The following is a 15,348-nucleotide window of genomic DNA, read 5'->3' on the forward strand; positions in this document are numbered from 1 at the left end:
GTCATTAAAACACACTCTTGCCCCAAGACTACAATGCTAGGATCAATAGCAGAGCTAGAATCCCGAACAAGATTTTTTTCTAATTCTAAAACCTATGGTCATAATATACCGTTCTGTCTCAACTAGATTTATTGCAAAAAAATTTTAAATAATCAATGAGATTTCTCCTACTCCTTTTTTTCCCTTTCAGTTTACTGCAGCCTTTTTTTAAACATGTGCCCCCCTTGATTTTTTAAATTTATTTACTCATTCTAATTTGTTGTACATGATATCAGAATGCATTTAAATTCATAGTACACATATAGAGCACAATTGTTCTTGTCTCTGGTTGTACACAAAGTAGAGTCACAAATTTGTGTCTTCTTTTAAAAAATAAAAGTCCATCTTTTACTGATACAGGTTAGGATGTTTTAGGGGGACAAAATCCAGCACTTCAGCTGAATTCTCCAAACTTAGGCAGCAGTTGAAAAGTTCTAGCTAGCCTGAGGATGACTGAAAGTCAAAGATGTGTCTGAAAACCTCAATGAGAAGCAGGTTGAAGTCTGAGAGGTACAGGACCATGGTTTTGAAAAGGCACACCTGTCTTCCATTCTCCACTACTGAATGTGACTTCAGAGTACAGCAAAGCACAGGGAGGGTCTCTGTCCATGAAGACAGCTCCAAAAGAGAGGGGCTGGGGCAGGTGAGCTGGAGGTGAGTTCAGATCCTCCACATGAGACGAACCTTTCAGGGCCACAGGGACTCAGGTGCCCAACCCTGCGGCAGCCTCCTCACTCACACTACCCACACTTTCATGCTTCCCCAGCGCCCACTTTGTCCCTGCCTCTGAGACCCGAACACTGATGGGGAAGCTAGGGACAGAGACATTTCCTGGGGACAACATCAGGGCCCCAGATGATAGTCCTTGGTTTGGGCTGCACAGCACAAAGCAAACTATGGTGAATTCTTCTGGCTATTATTTTTCAAACTAACTTATAAAACCAAAAGCTTGGTGTGAAGCAGAGAGAAGGTGATGCGACCTCCGAGAAGCTCCAGCTGGGGGGCTCCTAAAGCCACAGCTTGGGCTTGACCACCTCTGGGGAGGGAGGCTGCGGTGGGAGAGCCTGAGGGCAGCTTTCGAATTCCAGGCGTTATCCTAACCCCTTATCACCCAAGGTCCAAGGATGTTGCTTGTGGGTCTGTGCTGTCTCTGTCCTTGCTCCCCTGCCCTGAGACAGGGCTGCCTGTCAGGTTTGGGGACTGATCATACATGAAGTTCTGTCAGGATGTGAGTTTGGATTCCAGTGCAGCTACTTTCCAAAGCAAGTCCCCAACAATGTTGAGAGCTGAAATCCAGGCTGCAGCCCTCAGGAGGTCCCACTGTTGGAGCTATCCAGACCATATTTGAATGTCCCTGGTGTGTACCAGCCACAGCTGGGTCCTAAATGCTCTTTGGGAGTGGATGGCACAGAGCCTGTGGCTTGCACAGCTGTGCCTATCCTTTCAGGTTCTATGGAGTGGTCCTGGGTGTCCTGGGCTTCTCCTGCTTCTGCTGCAATTCCCACTGCGAATCTCTAGCTTCCTCCTTTAGTTGCTGAATGGATTCTAGGAGTTTCTCCTTTTCATCAAGTTCACTTTCCAGAAAGGTATTTCTTTCAATGGCTGCATTCAAGCACTGCTCAACGTCTTCCAGAGACAAGCTTGTTTTGCTCTTTCCAAGTCATCCTTTGCTTGCTCCAGCTCCCCGGTGTATTTCTGCAGCTGATCTTTAATGAATTCGGTCATTCTCTAAGGTGTGATGTGTCAGTAGCCTTCACAATGCTGCTTCTCAAACTTCTCCTTAATGGTTTCCAGCTCAAAGCCAAGGTGGTTGTTTCTGACAAAAGTTCTCTGTTCCTGGTTTTGTTCTGTGAAGCTGCCTCTCCAATTGGGTTCTTATTTTTGGTTTCCCACTTGGAATTCTCTAAGTTCCTCCTGTGTAGTCTCTACCTTCTGCTTGTAGGTCATTGCCAAATCTTTCTAGTACCTTGCTTCTTCCTCCTCAGAGCCGAAAGTCTTTCCTGAGTCTTCCATTGTGAAAACAGGGAAGAGATCACTCTTCCTGTAGCATGGTCTTGAGCTCAGGTTCCAAAGATGAGGTGGAAGTGGTCATAGGCAGCACAGCCTGGGTCCTTGGCTCTGCCTACGACAGTATTTTTTAGTTGTGAAACCTTATACTTCCAAGTGCTTTCATTTGGGCATCTGTTTCAGCAGATAGAAATAAACACATGACTGTATTTCTTTCTTTTTCTTCTTCTCCTCCTCCTCCTCCTCCTCCTCCTCCTCCTCCTCTTCCTCCTCCTCCTCCTTCTTCTTCTTTGAGAACTTTCAGGAAGAAACTGAGATCTTTTTCATTGACTCTGTCTATAAACGCTTCTACCTAGAGGAGGTATTAGTTAAATAATTACTTAACTAATAAAAATATCCAGACATTTAGTGACTCAATGTGCCTTGTGTACTATCTGATATTGGACGTGACCTCTGGTACTTGTCTCAGGAACTGTATATTTTAATGTCAGAGTGTATTCATTCTTTCCCAATAAATATTCTCTACTTCTTCCTTTTAGAAAGAGATTCCTCTTCCGGGCTGAAGGCCCATCTTGTAGGCTCCTATGCAGCCAAGCTGGCCTTGCCACCAGGCCCTGGTCAGTGGGGAGAACCCAGGGGTATTGGTAGCACATTCTGTGTGGCTTCCTCAACAGGGAAACAACTACTCTCATTTTCCCCTTTTTCTCTTCTATTATCTAAAAATGATGAAACTGGCTCTTTTCTCAGAGATAGAATTCATGTCTTGAGGATTATAAAGCCACCTTGTCAACTCTGGATAAATAAGTAAATTCATGTGAGAGAATCAACTTCTAGCTTATTTCAGTCATTGTGCTCTTGCAACTCTTTATGATAGCAGGCCTTATCAAGTTTAGCTTGTCCCCTAATTGAAATAATTAATATTGACACTTAGATATGGCAGAAGAGTAACTGATACTCAGATTGAAGACTTTGCCTGTGATCAAATAGGAAGGGACAGAGTGGAGTGTATTGTAGTGTTTGACAACAAAGCCTGGACCTTTATGTTGTTGTCCCAGGAAGGGAAAGTCTGACCCAAAGGGTCATAAATACACCAATGTAATTGCAAAATGTTAGCCTCAAAGTGACTGCTGATTTAAAACCTAGTACCCATGGAAGCCCCAATTATGAAATATTTGTTTGTCTTATATTTGTTTTGAAAGGTTTCAGACACAGTTTTAGGAAGAACTCCAGCGGCAGGTTTGGTGATTAAATCTAGTTTGTAGGTGATGAGGAGAATAAATTCTCCTCTCAGTCATTCCATCACATTCACCCTGACAAGAAGCATAATATATTTTGTTACTCTAATGGGAAGTTAGTTCAAGAAGTTGCAGTTGTATTTCCTCTTTCCCAGTCTATGGCACATAAAGTATCAGCAGTGTATTAGGAAAGAGGCTGATAGAATCGTTTTAATTTTCTCAGTGTCCTAATGAGGTAAGTATCAGACAGTAGAAGAGTTCACTAGCTTATGACCCAAACAATACCAACTACAGAATGTTTCCACATGGAGGTAAAAATATAATAAATCTAGGCCAGAAGAGCTATTTGGTTACCAAGCAGTGAATTGGAACCAAGGCAGCAATTCTCAGGAAAAGTATTTTGTTCTCGCAGCTGATTCAATTAAAATAAAACACATGAAAACATTAAATTCTCCTTTCCTGGGTGCCAGAGTTGCAGGAACACTAAAGAGATACTTAACATGGGCAATATTTCAGTCATAAAAACTAATCTGCTTTGTTAGCAATGTGTTCAGGGAAAAATTCAAATGCACCAAGTACATTAGAGTGGCCCAGATGCACAGAAGTTTCCAGAAGCACAATACACACAGAAACTTTCAGTAGAAGGAGATTTCCTTTCTGTCAAAACTGCTATCATCAAATAAAAACAACAAAATATTGGAGAGGAAACTGGACTGTTAAGAAGGAAAACAGACACTTCTCTTTGCCAAGAAATATTGTTTACAAAGATGCTAAGCAAAATTAAAATTACTGTTTAAATTCTAATTCCTATTTTGAAAATTATATCTGAATAGCTATGTGTGTGTGTGTGTGTGTGTGTGTGTGTGTGTGTGTATGAATACATCTATGAAAACTGGGGCTGTCTGGGCATATGGGAACTCTATATTAGAGAGCAATTTCACAACAAGTTTTATTAAATGTCCTTTGTTAGAATTCTGAATATTTCTGTAAGATATAATGTTGAGGTTAGGAAGAACTAACAGGAAATAGAGTGTGAACTCCTTTTTAACAGTAATTGAAATAAAACTAACTGCACATTTTCAAAATGTGCAATTAAATAATGCACAATGTATGTAAGGACCTGTGAAGCCATCAATGTGATTAATGTACTGAATATCATAATACCTAGTCTTCTTGCACCTCTATAGTGTCTCATTTCTGCATCTCTGCTATAACCTTCAGGCAGTCAGTAATCTGCTCTCTATCTATGTAAATTACTTCATATTTCCTATAATTTAATATTAACTGGAATTATTAGTTATGTTTTCTTTTTGGTACCAAGCTAAATATATAACATTGCATATTCTCAGCAGTTTATTGCTGAGGTTTGTGTTTTGCCAGTTTGTTGATCTACTAAGCCTCAGTTAACATTTTTATTAATATTAGCTTCTGGGTTATTAAACATAAAGTGGTTATGAACAGACATGTCTAGAGCTTTGTTTTAGACACACGTTTTCATTTCTTCTGTGTAACTGACATGGAAAGAAGCACTGAGACAGTTCAGGAGCAGGAGAGCAGCCAACCTTTAGTTAGTAATTTGAGAAGCGATTGAGAACTGACATAGGTGTTAAAATCCATAGACATTTATAACAGTTATATGAAAATTATTACATATGTTCAAATGAATTAAATCAATGGAAGGTGCAAAAAAGATTCAATTTGAGCTCCTAGAAATGTAAATGATGTGTAAAATGAAAGCACTGATGAGATTAATGATATCTTAGACATTATAAATGAAAAGATGAATAAACTTGAAGACAAAGGAAAAGAAATATGGAAAATGTAACACATCTAGAAATAATAATTAAAAGAAAATGAAAGAGCATGAACTAATTACGGGAAAACTTCAACAGTGTGAGCTGTGAAAGAGACCTGAAAAAAAGTCTCTTCAGTAAAAGCTGTGGTCTGTAGTAAAGGAATATCTAGCCCTTCTTCCAGATAACACATAAAATACTCAAAGGTAGCTATAAAGTTGCAAAAATATTCACTTATTAAATTATGTTCCCAGTGTTATCAAATTTAAGGCATAAAACCTTTACAAGTAAATTAGTCATCTGTTCTCCTTTTTTTTTTCTTTTTCTTTTTTAGGTTAAAAAGCTTTGACAATGATTTGGTGGTTTGTTAGTATTGCTTGTTTAACATAAGTCTAAGAAATTAACACAATGCATGACATGGAAACAGTGATCTAAATAAAATCACCAAAGTTTAACAAATATATCAAATTTATTTATTTAGTTTTAAATTGCTATAAATTTCTTTAGAATATAGATATCAATCATTATTTAACTGATTTCCCCAAACATTGAAACTCATTACTGATTTTATCAATAATGGTATGCAAGGTTTTTTTTTTTTCCAATTATGCTCCTTAAAAATGAATAGTCCTTGATAGGTCAAAGAAAAAATTTCCTGTCCTTATTTTTCCAACTTGCAACATGTGTCAGTTGCACAGTATGTTTCTATAGAGCTTCTACAGAGCTTCTGTGAATTGTCAGAAGCAAGTCCATATAATGTGCCTTGTGTTAACATCTAGTAAGCCCTCTTCTCATCTAGGGGGGGTGTCCAGTTGGTTTTAATCTTGCTAAGATGATTTAATGTGAGTCCAGTCTGTAGTTCTGGCAGAGAAAAGAGAAAATTCATACAGTAACAATTTGGGGTGCCTTAGCATGACTGTCATAACACTTATTCAGTAAAATAACCCCACAGACTCTGAGGGGATAGGCTCAAGGGAGCCTCTCAAATAGTTGTGAGTGCAGCAGTGCAGGATGTCTCTCTGATGTAGACACTCTTCCTAGGAAAAGGGAGAGAAAATAGCAGCAACCACAGAATAATATCCACCACAAAAACCTGATTGTGAGAGGTTGTGGATATTCTTCAAATTCTTTAAAAGTGTTTTATCTGGGGGGGGGGGGAATTAGGGAATATTTAGAAAATATAAAGCAAAGGTCAAATTTTAAAGTAATAAAAGATAGTATGAGAATTATAAAATATACATATATTACATACCAAATGCTTTTTTCAACTAAGACTTTATAAGATTTGATGACAATGTTAAGAAGAGTAATTTCAATTGAAGGAAACAAATAAAAGGAATATAAATGCTTTTTTCCCCCTTGACTGGCAAGTAGAACATGACATAATTCATCAGGAGAGCCACTTTTACAATTCTTATAAATGAGTTTTATGATGATAGCAAATCAGAGATATGTGAGAAATATTATATTCTGAATCAAAATAATTTTACCATTAAAGTCTGGTGTAGTTTACTGATAACTTAAATTTATTGTTCTGTAAGCTCATGGAGATGAGAAACATATGCCAGTCAATAAACATTATGAAGAGTAAAAGAAAAACTTAGAAGTCACTGGAGAATAGTTCTTTAACTGTTTTCTTGGAGTGGCTATAAAACTCAATGTAATGAATCATTTAAGGGCAGAGAAAGAATATAAATGGAAAGGCATTATATTTTACCCAACAGCACCTTGAGAAGATCTAGCATGAAATTTTTTTAATAATAAGATTATTATTACATTGAAAGTTTACAGAGTAGGGAAAGGCCTGAAGATACTGAATTATACGAAGAAAACTGATGAGAAATAGCTAAGGGAATCAGAAGAGTGACAACAGTAATTGGATTGCTCTCATTGGCTATAAAATTAGAAGACACTTTGAAAGGGTAATAAACATATGAATTATGGTTTGAGAGATTCAGACTGGAAGTTATAACACAAACAGAAAAAAAAGGACCTTGAGGTGAATATTAATCAAAATTGATCAAAGTTTTCTGGCATGCTTCTCCTTTTCTCTCATCAAAAAAATTTTCATTTATAACTTAATGCTAAAATTTATGCCAGAGATTTAATCTGGTCAAATTCCATCTATGCTTCCTTCTGGTGCTTCTATCAGTTTCCCAAATAGAAAGACAAAGAAAACAGAACATCAAAAACTGCCCTTTTTTATAATAAATATTTAATACTGATAATTGCATTTTGAAAAACAGGTGTAACAATTAATACATGTTTGAGTGTGGGCTGCTACACTTTATCGATTTGTTAAAGCAATTCAGTAATCTTTGTTTCTTATTTTTTCCATCTCTGAAAATGATTTTAAATTATTACTATATTCCCCCCTTCTTTTTGAGTGGGTAATTCTAAGTAAAACTCGCTCTTAACACCTATATTAGTTGCTTATCCACAGCTTCCTTTGTGTCATGGCCTCAAAAAGTTGTATGAGTGCACTCATGTATGACATTCTTGAGTTAGGATCATGAAGGAATGCAGTTATCTGATTACAGGCTGGTCTGAAAATCTCCACAAAATGGTTGTCACTGGGCAATATTACAATAAGTACTCAATTTTTATAACATGTTTAAGCCTCAAATCTGAGGAGATCACCCTCAAAATCCCCAAATGCTTATTTGTGTTCTACATATTTCTCACCTGCATCATTGATGAGCAAGAAAATAAATGAAGAATTTCATGATGTTATTTTATTGTAGGGATAGACATCCTCTGTGAGTTATACAAGTTTTTGGTAGAATATAGTAAAAGTGTCACATGACAAATATTTATAAGATTTTTCTTTATTTGAGGCCCAGAGGTATAAGGGTTGGAAAACATAACATCATAAGTATTGTAGTAGGAAAACAACACTGATATAGTGTAGTAAAAAGACTATAAGTGACCCCAGTGATGTCTGAGTAAACCTGGACAATTGGTTCACTCAGTGAGAATGTTCTGTGGTTTACAGCTGATGGTTCTAACCTCAGATACCTGTGAATTCCTCAGTAATGCTTCATGCCCAACTTCACCCAGTGACGTAAGAAGTTCTTCTCTCACCTTTGTGAGGACTCTGTCATAGAATATTGGTTTCCATCATGAATGATCATCTGAGAGTAACCAATATTGTGCTCATGTAGTTCAACTAGGATCTAGTTTAGTGTCTCATACTCTGTCATAATCAAATCTCTTTCATGGAGGAAAAAAAAAAGAACAGAAGGAGGGGCAGACAACTTGTAGGAGATCTGAACTATCAGTATTTTATTAGCATATTGTGAACTCTTCCATTTAAACTATGAACAAGTGGTATTGCCCATGAGGGATAACAAATAACATTAACCAGAGATTTTGAAATCAATGCAACTTGGTGAACTGTGGCTTTCTACAAACTTGAGCCATATACTTTTACAATGGAGTATGTGATGTTGATCTTCCATGTCATTCAATATGGTTCTTTAAAGGAAGGACATTTATTGTCCCCATTTAGGCAATAAAGCTAACTCATTTTCTTAAGTTTGTAAGCAAATATTTTAGAAAGAATAATTATCTCAAGAACTTTTCTAGGGGAAAAAGAATAAATACAAATTTTAAAAAAGTTTCCTTCTAGAGATAGACATCACCATTTTGACATTTATTGTCCCCATTTAGGAAATAAAGCTAACTCATTTTCTTAAGTTTGTAAGCAAATATTTTAGAAAGAATAATTATCTTAAGAACTTTTCTAGGGGAAAAAGGATAAATACAAATTGAAAAAAAAATTCCTTCTAGAGATACACATCACCATTTTTTTGAGATAACCAATTAAATCACAGACAAACACTTTATTAATTTGTTCAATATTTACCATTGCACCATTACTTGATTTCTTCTAGGTAATAATAATAGAAGAATAAAAAACATAATCGATGAAGTCATGGGGCTTACATTTTATATTTGGAAGCAGGTATTGAATAAAAGAAATGACAACAGTATGCAAGAATTTGGTTAACTTTAATTACTAAGGAGAAAAATTTGGATAGAAGCATAAAACTTATTAATGTAGGAATGAATGTCCAAATTTAGAGAAAGAGGGGAGGATATGGCCCACTGAAAATATGACATTTTGCATAAAGAAACAAAATCAATGAAGGCATAGGCCATACAGATATCAGGACGGGACATTTCAGACAGAAAATAGAAATCCAAGCAGGAAAAGAAGAAAGCCTGGGCTAAAACAACAACGAAAACAAAAGCAATGTAAAAAAGATTGAGTTTTGTACATACTTTAAAATGCAGCCCAAACAGATCAAGCACGGAGTACGTACAAAATACAGCAGTCAGAAACAGCATCAAATTTATTCGGCCTCCAGATCAAGAAAAAACTGAAGTGTTGTCAACCAATAGAAGAAATATTGAGAAAGAAGCAGGTTATAAGAGATATCAGATACTATCAACAAGAACAAATTTTCAGGATTAAAGAATGTTCAAGAAAGAATGTAGAGAAATTGGAATAGTAGAATGGACTATGTCTTTGGGGATTTTTACTATAAAAGAAAAGAAAAGGCTAGAACCAAAACTAGAAATTGGAAGGAGGTTCAGGTTGTGCTTTGTTATCTTCTAGAATGGGAGATATAACGGAAAATGTGTTTGCAAACATAATGTTCTTCAGATAGTTAAAAATGATAATGTAGATAACAAGTGGAAAAACTTCTGGAACACCATGCCTAATTCAGTTTTTGGAATAAAAAAACTGCCATGATATATATTCAAGATATTAATTATAGAGTTTATAGTACATACTTATAAAATTATTATAATTTATTATAGTATTTTATCTTTTAGTATTCATCATAATTACAGTTTAGTGTAACTTCCACAAAAATTTGCATAATAATATTAATGTTCAAAAAGTAGCTTTGTATTAAAATAAAATTAGCAGTAAATTCAAAGAAGCTAGAAAATTTTCAGAATCTATCCATTGCCCTATTATGTTTTATTTAGGAAGCAACTGCAGACTAAATAACTTTGAATGGCCAATTATCCACCTAAAATCTTTCCTATGTTCTGACTTAGAAAGCAAAATCAAAAATGAGAAGTTTATTGACTAAAAGATCTCCATATTTGGATTCATAGGACCTACTTAATGTCATAAATCAGGCAGATTAAGCCTATTATTATGTAGTAATAACATAAATTATGAGTGTCTTGTTACAAAATTAGTTTATCCTTTACTGTCATAATATATGATTTGTGAGTTGACAATGGCTATTTTACCTGTTGCAGTCACTTGGAGCAGGTTACCAGGGATGCATCCATAACATGTTTCCACAATCACACTGAAGAAACTGAAACAATGTTTCATACTATCAATTCAGTGACCTCTTCCTGGAAGCAATACTCCAAAGAAAATCGAAATGTTCAAATGTTGAGCAAGTGTGTATTTCTCCACCTAATATGCCAGCTTGGGTTTTATAAAGCTCCTGTAATGAATAACAAACCCATGCTCTTATCAGATAGAAGAACCCATCTAATAAATGGATTACAATAATCTATTTAACAAAAAATTGTATTTCTTGGTAAGTTTCTCTCAACTCTCTCCATTAGTACCTAGGTTGTGCTGGGATGCTAAGTATATAAAATTTGTTGGCAGAGTCTTGGGAATTTAATGATTTTTTTGGAATATCTAAGTTTTATGAAAATCTTTCTTTAGGTTTGGATCTGATTCTATTTATTATGTGACATTAGTAAATGGAGTGATGCACAGTGGCATTAGATAGGGCTACATGAAAACCTAATGCAACACTTAGCAATTTAAAAGATCATACACTTATTATCTCATAATTTATGTTTGTACAAGTCTGGAATGTCTTATCAGAGCCCTCTGCATCGGGGTCTCTGATAAACCTGCAGTGGAGTGATGACTGAAGCTGTGGTAAATGAAGACTCATCTGGGGGAAAGGCCCAATGATAAGCTCATACGTGTGAGTTTGGGTATAATTATATTCCTCAAAAGCTATTCTTTTTTTTTTTTGAGTCCAACATTGAAAATATTATTAATGAAACTTGTGGGGTAACACTAAAACTCTCATTAGAAAGAAATTTAAAACCCCTTACTGTAAATAGGAGTATATTATTATTATGCCTATTTTGATAAAAATGCTTGGCAGGTTATACATGAAGCAATCGTCATGAGGTAGAAATGGAACAGCACATTAAATGCAGACAAAATAGAAGAGAAAAGATTAATGCAACACAAAAACTTAAAAAAAAAAAAGAAAGAATAAGAAATCTAGAGTAAAATCCCATAAAAATTGACAAACCATTCATGAAATTAATCTACAAAAAAAGAGTAAAATTGCTAAAAGGAGGTAATTTTATGATTCTACAAAATATTTTTTCATAAAAATATGATATGAAGTATCACATTGGTAGATTTGAGAATATACATAAAACGCACAAAGTTAGTGAAGTCAAAAACCTGTCACCTGAGGAGATCACAACAGACCCAGGGCTGGGGGCTGGCTCCATGGTAACTACTTGCCAGACATGTGTGAGGAGCTGGGTTAGATCCCCATCACTACAAAATAAACAAGCAAAAACAGCAAAAAAACAATTATATATATTGATAACATTTAATCCATAGTTGAATACGTACACAATTTTTAATTTGCATTCTTCCCCAGATATGGACCAGTGTGTGAAGTGTCCAGATCTCCAATATGCCAACACAGAGAAAAGCCACTGCATCCAAAGAGCCGTGACCTTCCTGGCTTATGAAGACCCCTTGGGCATGGCTCTGGCCTGCATGGCTCTCTGCTTCTCTGCACTCACAGCTGCTGTCCTTGGGGTCTTGGTGAAGCACAGAGACACCCCCATAGTCAAGGCCAACAACAGGGCTCTCAGCTACATCCTGCTCATCTCCCTCACCTTCTGTTTTCTCTGCTCTCTGCTCTTCATTGGCCGTCCCAGCACAGCCACCTGCATCCTGCAGGCGACCACATTTGGACTGGTGTTCACTGTGGCAGTTTCCACAGTCTTGGCCAAAACTGTCACTGTGATACTGGCCTTCAAGGTCACTGTCCCAGGGAGAAGGATGAGGCGGTGGCTGGTGTCAGGGGCACCTAACTTCATCATTCCCAGCTGCTCCCTCATCCAGCTGACTCTCTGTGGAGTCTGGCTGGGGACCTCTCCTCCCTTTATAGACACAGACTCACACTCTGAACATGGCCACATCATCATCACGTGCAACAAGGGCTCAGTCACTGCCTTCTACTGTGCGCTGGGATACCTGGGCTCCCTGGCCCTGGGGACCTTCACAGTGGCCTTCCTGGCCAGGAACCTGCCTGACACCTTCAATGAAGCCAAGTTCCTGACCTTCAGCATGCTGGTGTTCTGCAGTGTCTGGCTCACCTTCCTCCCTGAGTACCACAGCACCAAGGGCAAGGTCATGGTGGCCGTGGAGGTCTTCTCCATCCTGGCCTCCAGCGCAGGGCTCCTGGGCTGCATCTTTGCCCCCAAGTGCTATGTTATTTTATTAAGGCCACATAGGAGCTCTCTACGTGGGTCCAGAGAGAAACTTTATTGTAGGAGCAATAAGCCTTCTTGAGCTTTACTTGGGTTTCTGAAAATTGAGGGTCTGAGTTAAAGCTCCCAGCAGTTTGATATTGGATTTCTACATGTGATTCCCTTCAAGGAACCAGCAATCTACACCTCTTTCTGCACTAATAACAGTTGCCCCACTTGTATTTATGTCTTTTTTCCATTGGGTTGCATTTGAAGTGATTTTTATTCATGAAATCTACAGTGCATCCTGCAGATCCTGCTCATCTGTGTGGTGTTCCCACTGCACGTACGCTTCTGTTTCGATTCCTTCATTTACATTAGTCATATATAAAATGTCCTGAATTCGCAAAGATAGTGTGCTCTATTTTAAAATCCCTCTATGTATTTCAGTGATTCCTTTTTCTATCAAATAAGTCATATTTCATATACTAAGTGTAGTATGTTTTGAAAACTGATAATGTATTTCTTATTTTTGTCTTTTTCAGTATTCTTGAGATCACTTTGGAGAATTTTTCTTTAATGTGTCCCTTAAATTTTAGAGTCAGTTTATCGCATGCTATAAGAAAAAGATTGAAATTGTAACAGACATTTATTGAATTTATACATTCATTTTGGATGATAAAAATCTCAGTGTAGTATTGACTTGCATTTCTCTGATTATTAAGGATGTTGTTAAGGTTATTGAATATTTCTTCATATATTTGTTGACTTTTTAAATGGGGTAGAGAGAGAAGATGTGAGGGAAGGGGAGGGGGGATAGTAGGGGATAGGAAAGGTAGCAGAATACAACAATTACTAATAGGACATTATGTAAAATTGTGGATGTGTAACCGACGTGATTCTGCAATCTGCATTTGGGGTAAAATTGGGAGTTCATAACCCACTTCAATCTAATGTATGAAATATGATATGTCAAGAGCTTTGTAATGTTGTGAACAACCAATAAAAAAAAAGAAAATCTAAACAGACCAATAAAAAGCAATGATATTGAAGCAGGAATAAATAGTCTTCCACTAACAACCATAGAAACAACAATGAAGCTCAGGGCCAGATGGATTCCCAACTGAGTTCTCCCAGACCTTTGAAGGACTAATGCCAATGCTGCTCAGATTATTTCATGAAATTGAAAATAGAAAATCCAAATTTACTCTGTGAAGCCAATATCATTCTGATACCAACACCAGATAAGGACACATCTAAGAAAAAACTATAGACCTGTATCCCAGATGAACATAGATGCAGGAACCTTCAAGACAATATTAGCAAACCATATTCACCAACATATTAATAAGATTGTATGTAATAATGAAGTTGGTTTCATTCCAGTGATGCAAGGATTATTGAATATTTGAAAATCAATAAATGTGTAATTCATCACAGGAATTAAATTAAGGACAAAAATCACATGATCATCTCAATAGAGGCAGAAAAAGCCATTGATAAAATTCATAATCCATTCATGTTAAAAACACCAGTAAAAGAAGGGATAGAAGGACTTACCTCAATACCATGAAGGCTATATTTGACAGACTGAAAGTCAACATTATAGTAAATGGAGAAAAACTGAAAACATTTTCTCTAAAATCAGGAAGAAGACAAAGATGTCCATTCTCACCACTCTTATTCCATATAGTTCTTTGTGTGTGTGTGTGTGTGTGTGTGTGTGTGTGTGTGTGTGTGTTGCTGGGGATTGAACCCAGGGCCTTGTGCATGTGAGGCAAGCACTCTACCAACTGACCTATATCCCCAGACCCTAGTTCTTGAAAATCTAGGCAGAACAATCATTCAGGGGATGAAATTAAATAAGGGTTATAGATGATATGATTTTGTATTTAGAAGAACTAAAAATCTTTTAACAGAAAACTCCTAGAACTATAATCAGATTCATCAAAGTAGTAGGATACAGAGTCAGAAAATTAATAGTTTTTCTAATCACAAATACTAAAACCGCTAAAAAAAAAAGTAATGAGGAACCAGAAACCCAGGGATTAACATAATTAAAGAGGTGAAAGAACTCTGCAACAAAAACTTCAGAATATTGAGAAAAGACATAGGAGAAGGCAGTAGAAGATGGAAAGTCTTCCCAAGTTTATGGACAGGCAGAATTAATATTGTTGAAATGGTCACATTACCCAAAGTGATATCTATATTCAATTCAATCCCCATCAAAATACCAATGGCATTTTTCATAGAACTAGAAAAATAGTCCTACAGTTAATGTGGTACAATAAAAGACCTGGAATAGCCAAATAAATCCTAAGGAAAGAAAAGCAATGCTGGAGACATCACAATGCCTGATTTCAAATTATACTACAGAGCTGTAGTGTCAAAGCTGCATGGCATTGGCATTCAGACACAATGTATACCAGTGGAAGAAAACACAGGGACAAACCCTGAGACAGTTGTCTGATTATTTGAATAGGGCAGCAAAAACATAGATTGAAGAAAATATATTAACACCAACCCCCAATAACCCAATCAATAAATGGGCAAATGGACTAGATGTTTCTCAAAAGCTATTCTTTAACCGTTCTCTGGCAAGGGACCAAAGATGTCTCTCAGTTCCCTACCATTAAAATCTCATCAGATTGCTTTCTCAGGGCAAGTGCATGAGAAGAATAACAAAGGGAGGGACAGACACACAGAAAGAGAGAGAGAGAGAGAGATCAATTAAAAATCTGTCTTCAGTAACCTAACCTTGAAAGTGA

At 36.6% G+C, this 15,348-nt stretch overlaps 1 protein-coding gene and 1 pseudogene across 2 annotated transcripts; one reads left to right on the forward strand and one right to left on the reverse strand.

Annotated features, from left to right (window-relative positions):
- Positions 1-1,146: 1,146 nt before the first annotated feature.
- Positions 1,147-11,605, reverse strand: LOC308653304 (nuclear distribution protein nudE homolog 1-like; annotated as a pseudogene). The gene is made up of 2 exons: positions 11,556-11,605; positions 1,147-2,092 (listed from the first exon to the last, which is right to left on the reverse strand). The product of its transcript is annotated as a nuclear distribution protein nudE homolog 1-like (transcript).
- A 157-nt stretch (positions 11,606-11,762) lies between these two features.
- Positions 11,763-12,683, forward strand: LOC308653306 (vomeronasal type-2 receptor 116-like; the record flags this gene model as incomplete). Its single annotated transcript, XM_081301910.1, has 1 exon — positions 11,763-12,683. One exon carries the CDS (start codon positions 11,763-11,765, stop codon positions 12,681-12,683), a length of 921 nt encoding a protein of 306 aa, XP_081158036.1.
- Between the last annotated feature and the right edge of the window lie 2,665 nt (positions 12,684-15,348).

Source organism: Spermophilus citellus, assembly GCF_964194105.1.
Source record: "Spermophilus citellus genome assembly, chromosome: 7".
Classification (NCBI taxonomy): Eukaryota; Metazoa; Chordata; class Mammalia; order Rodentia; family Sciuridae; genus Spermophilus; species Spermophilus citellus.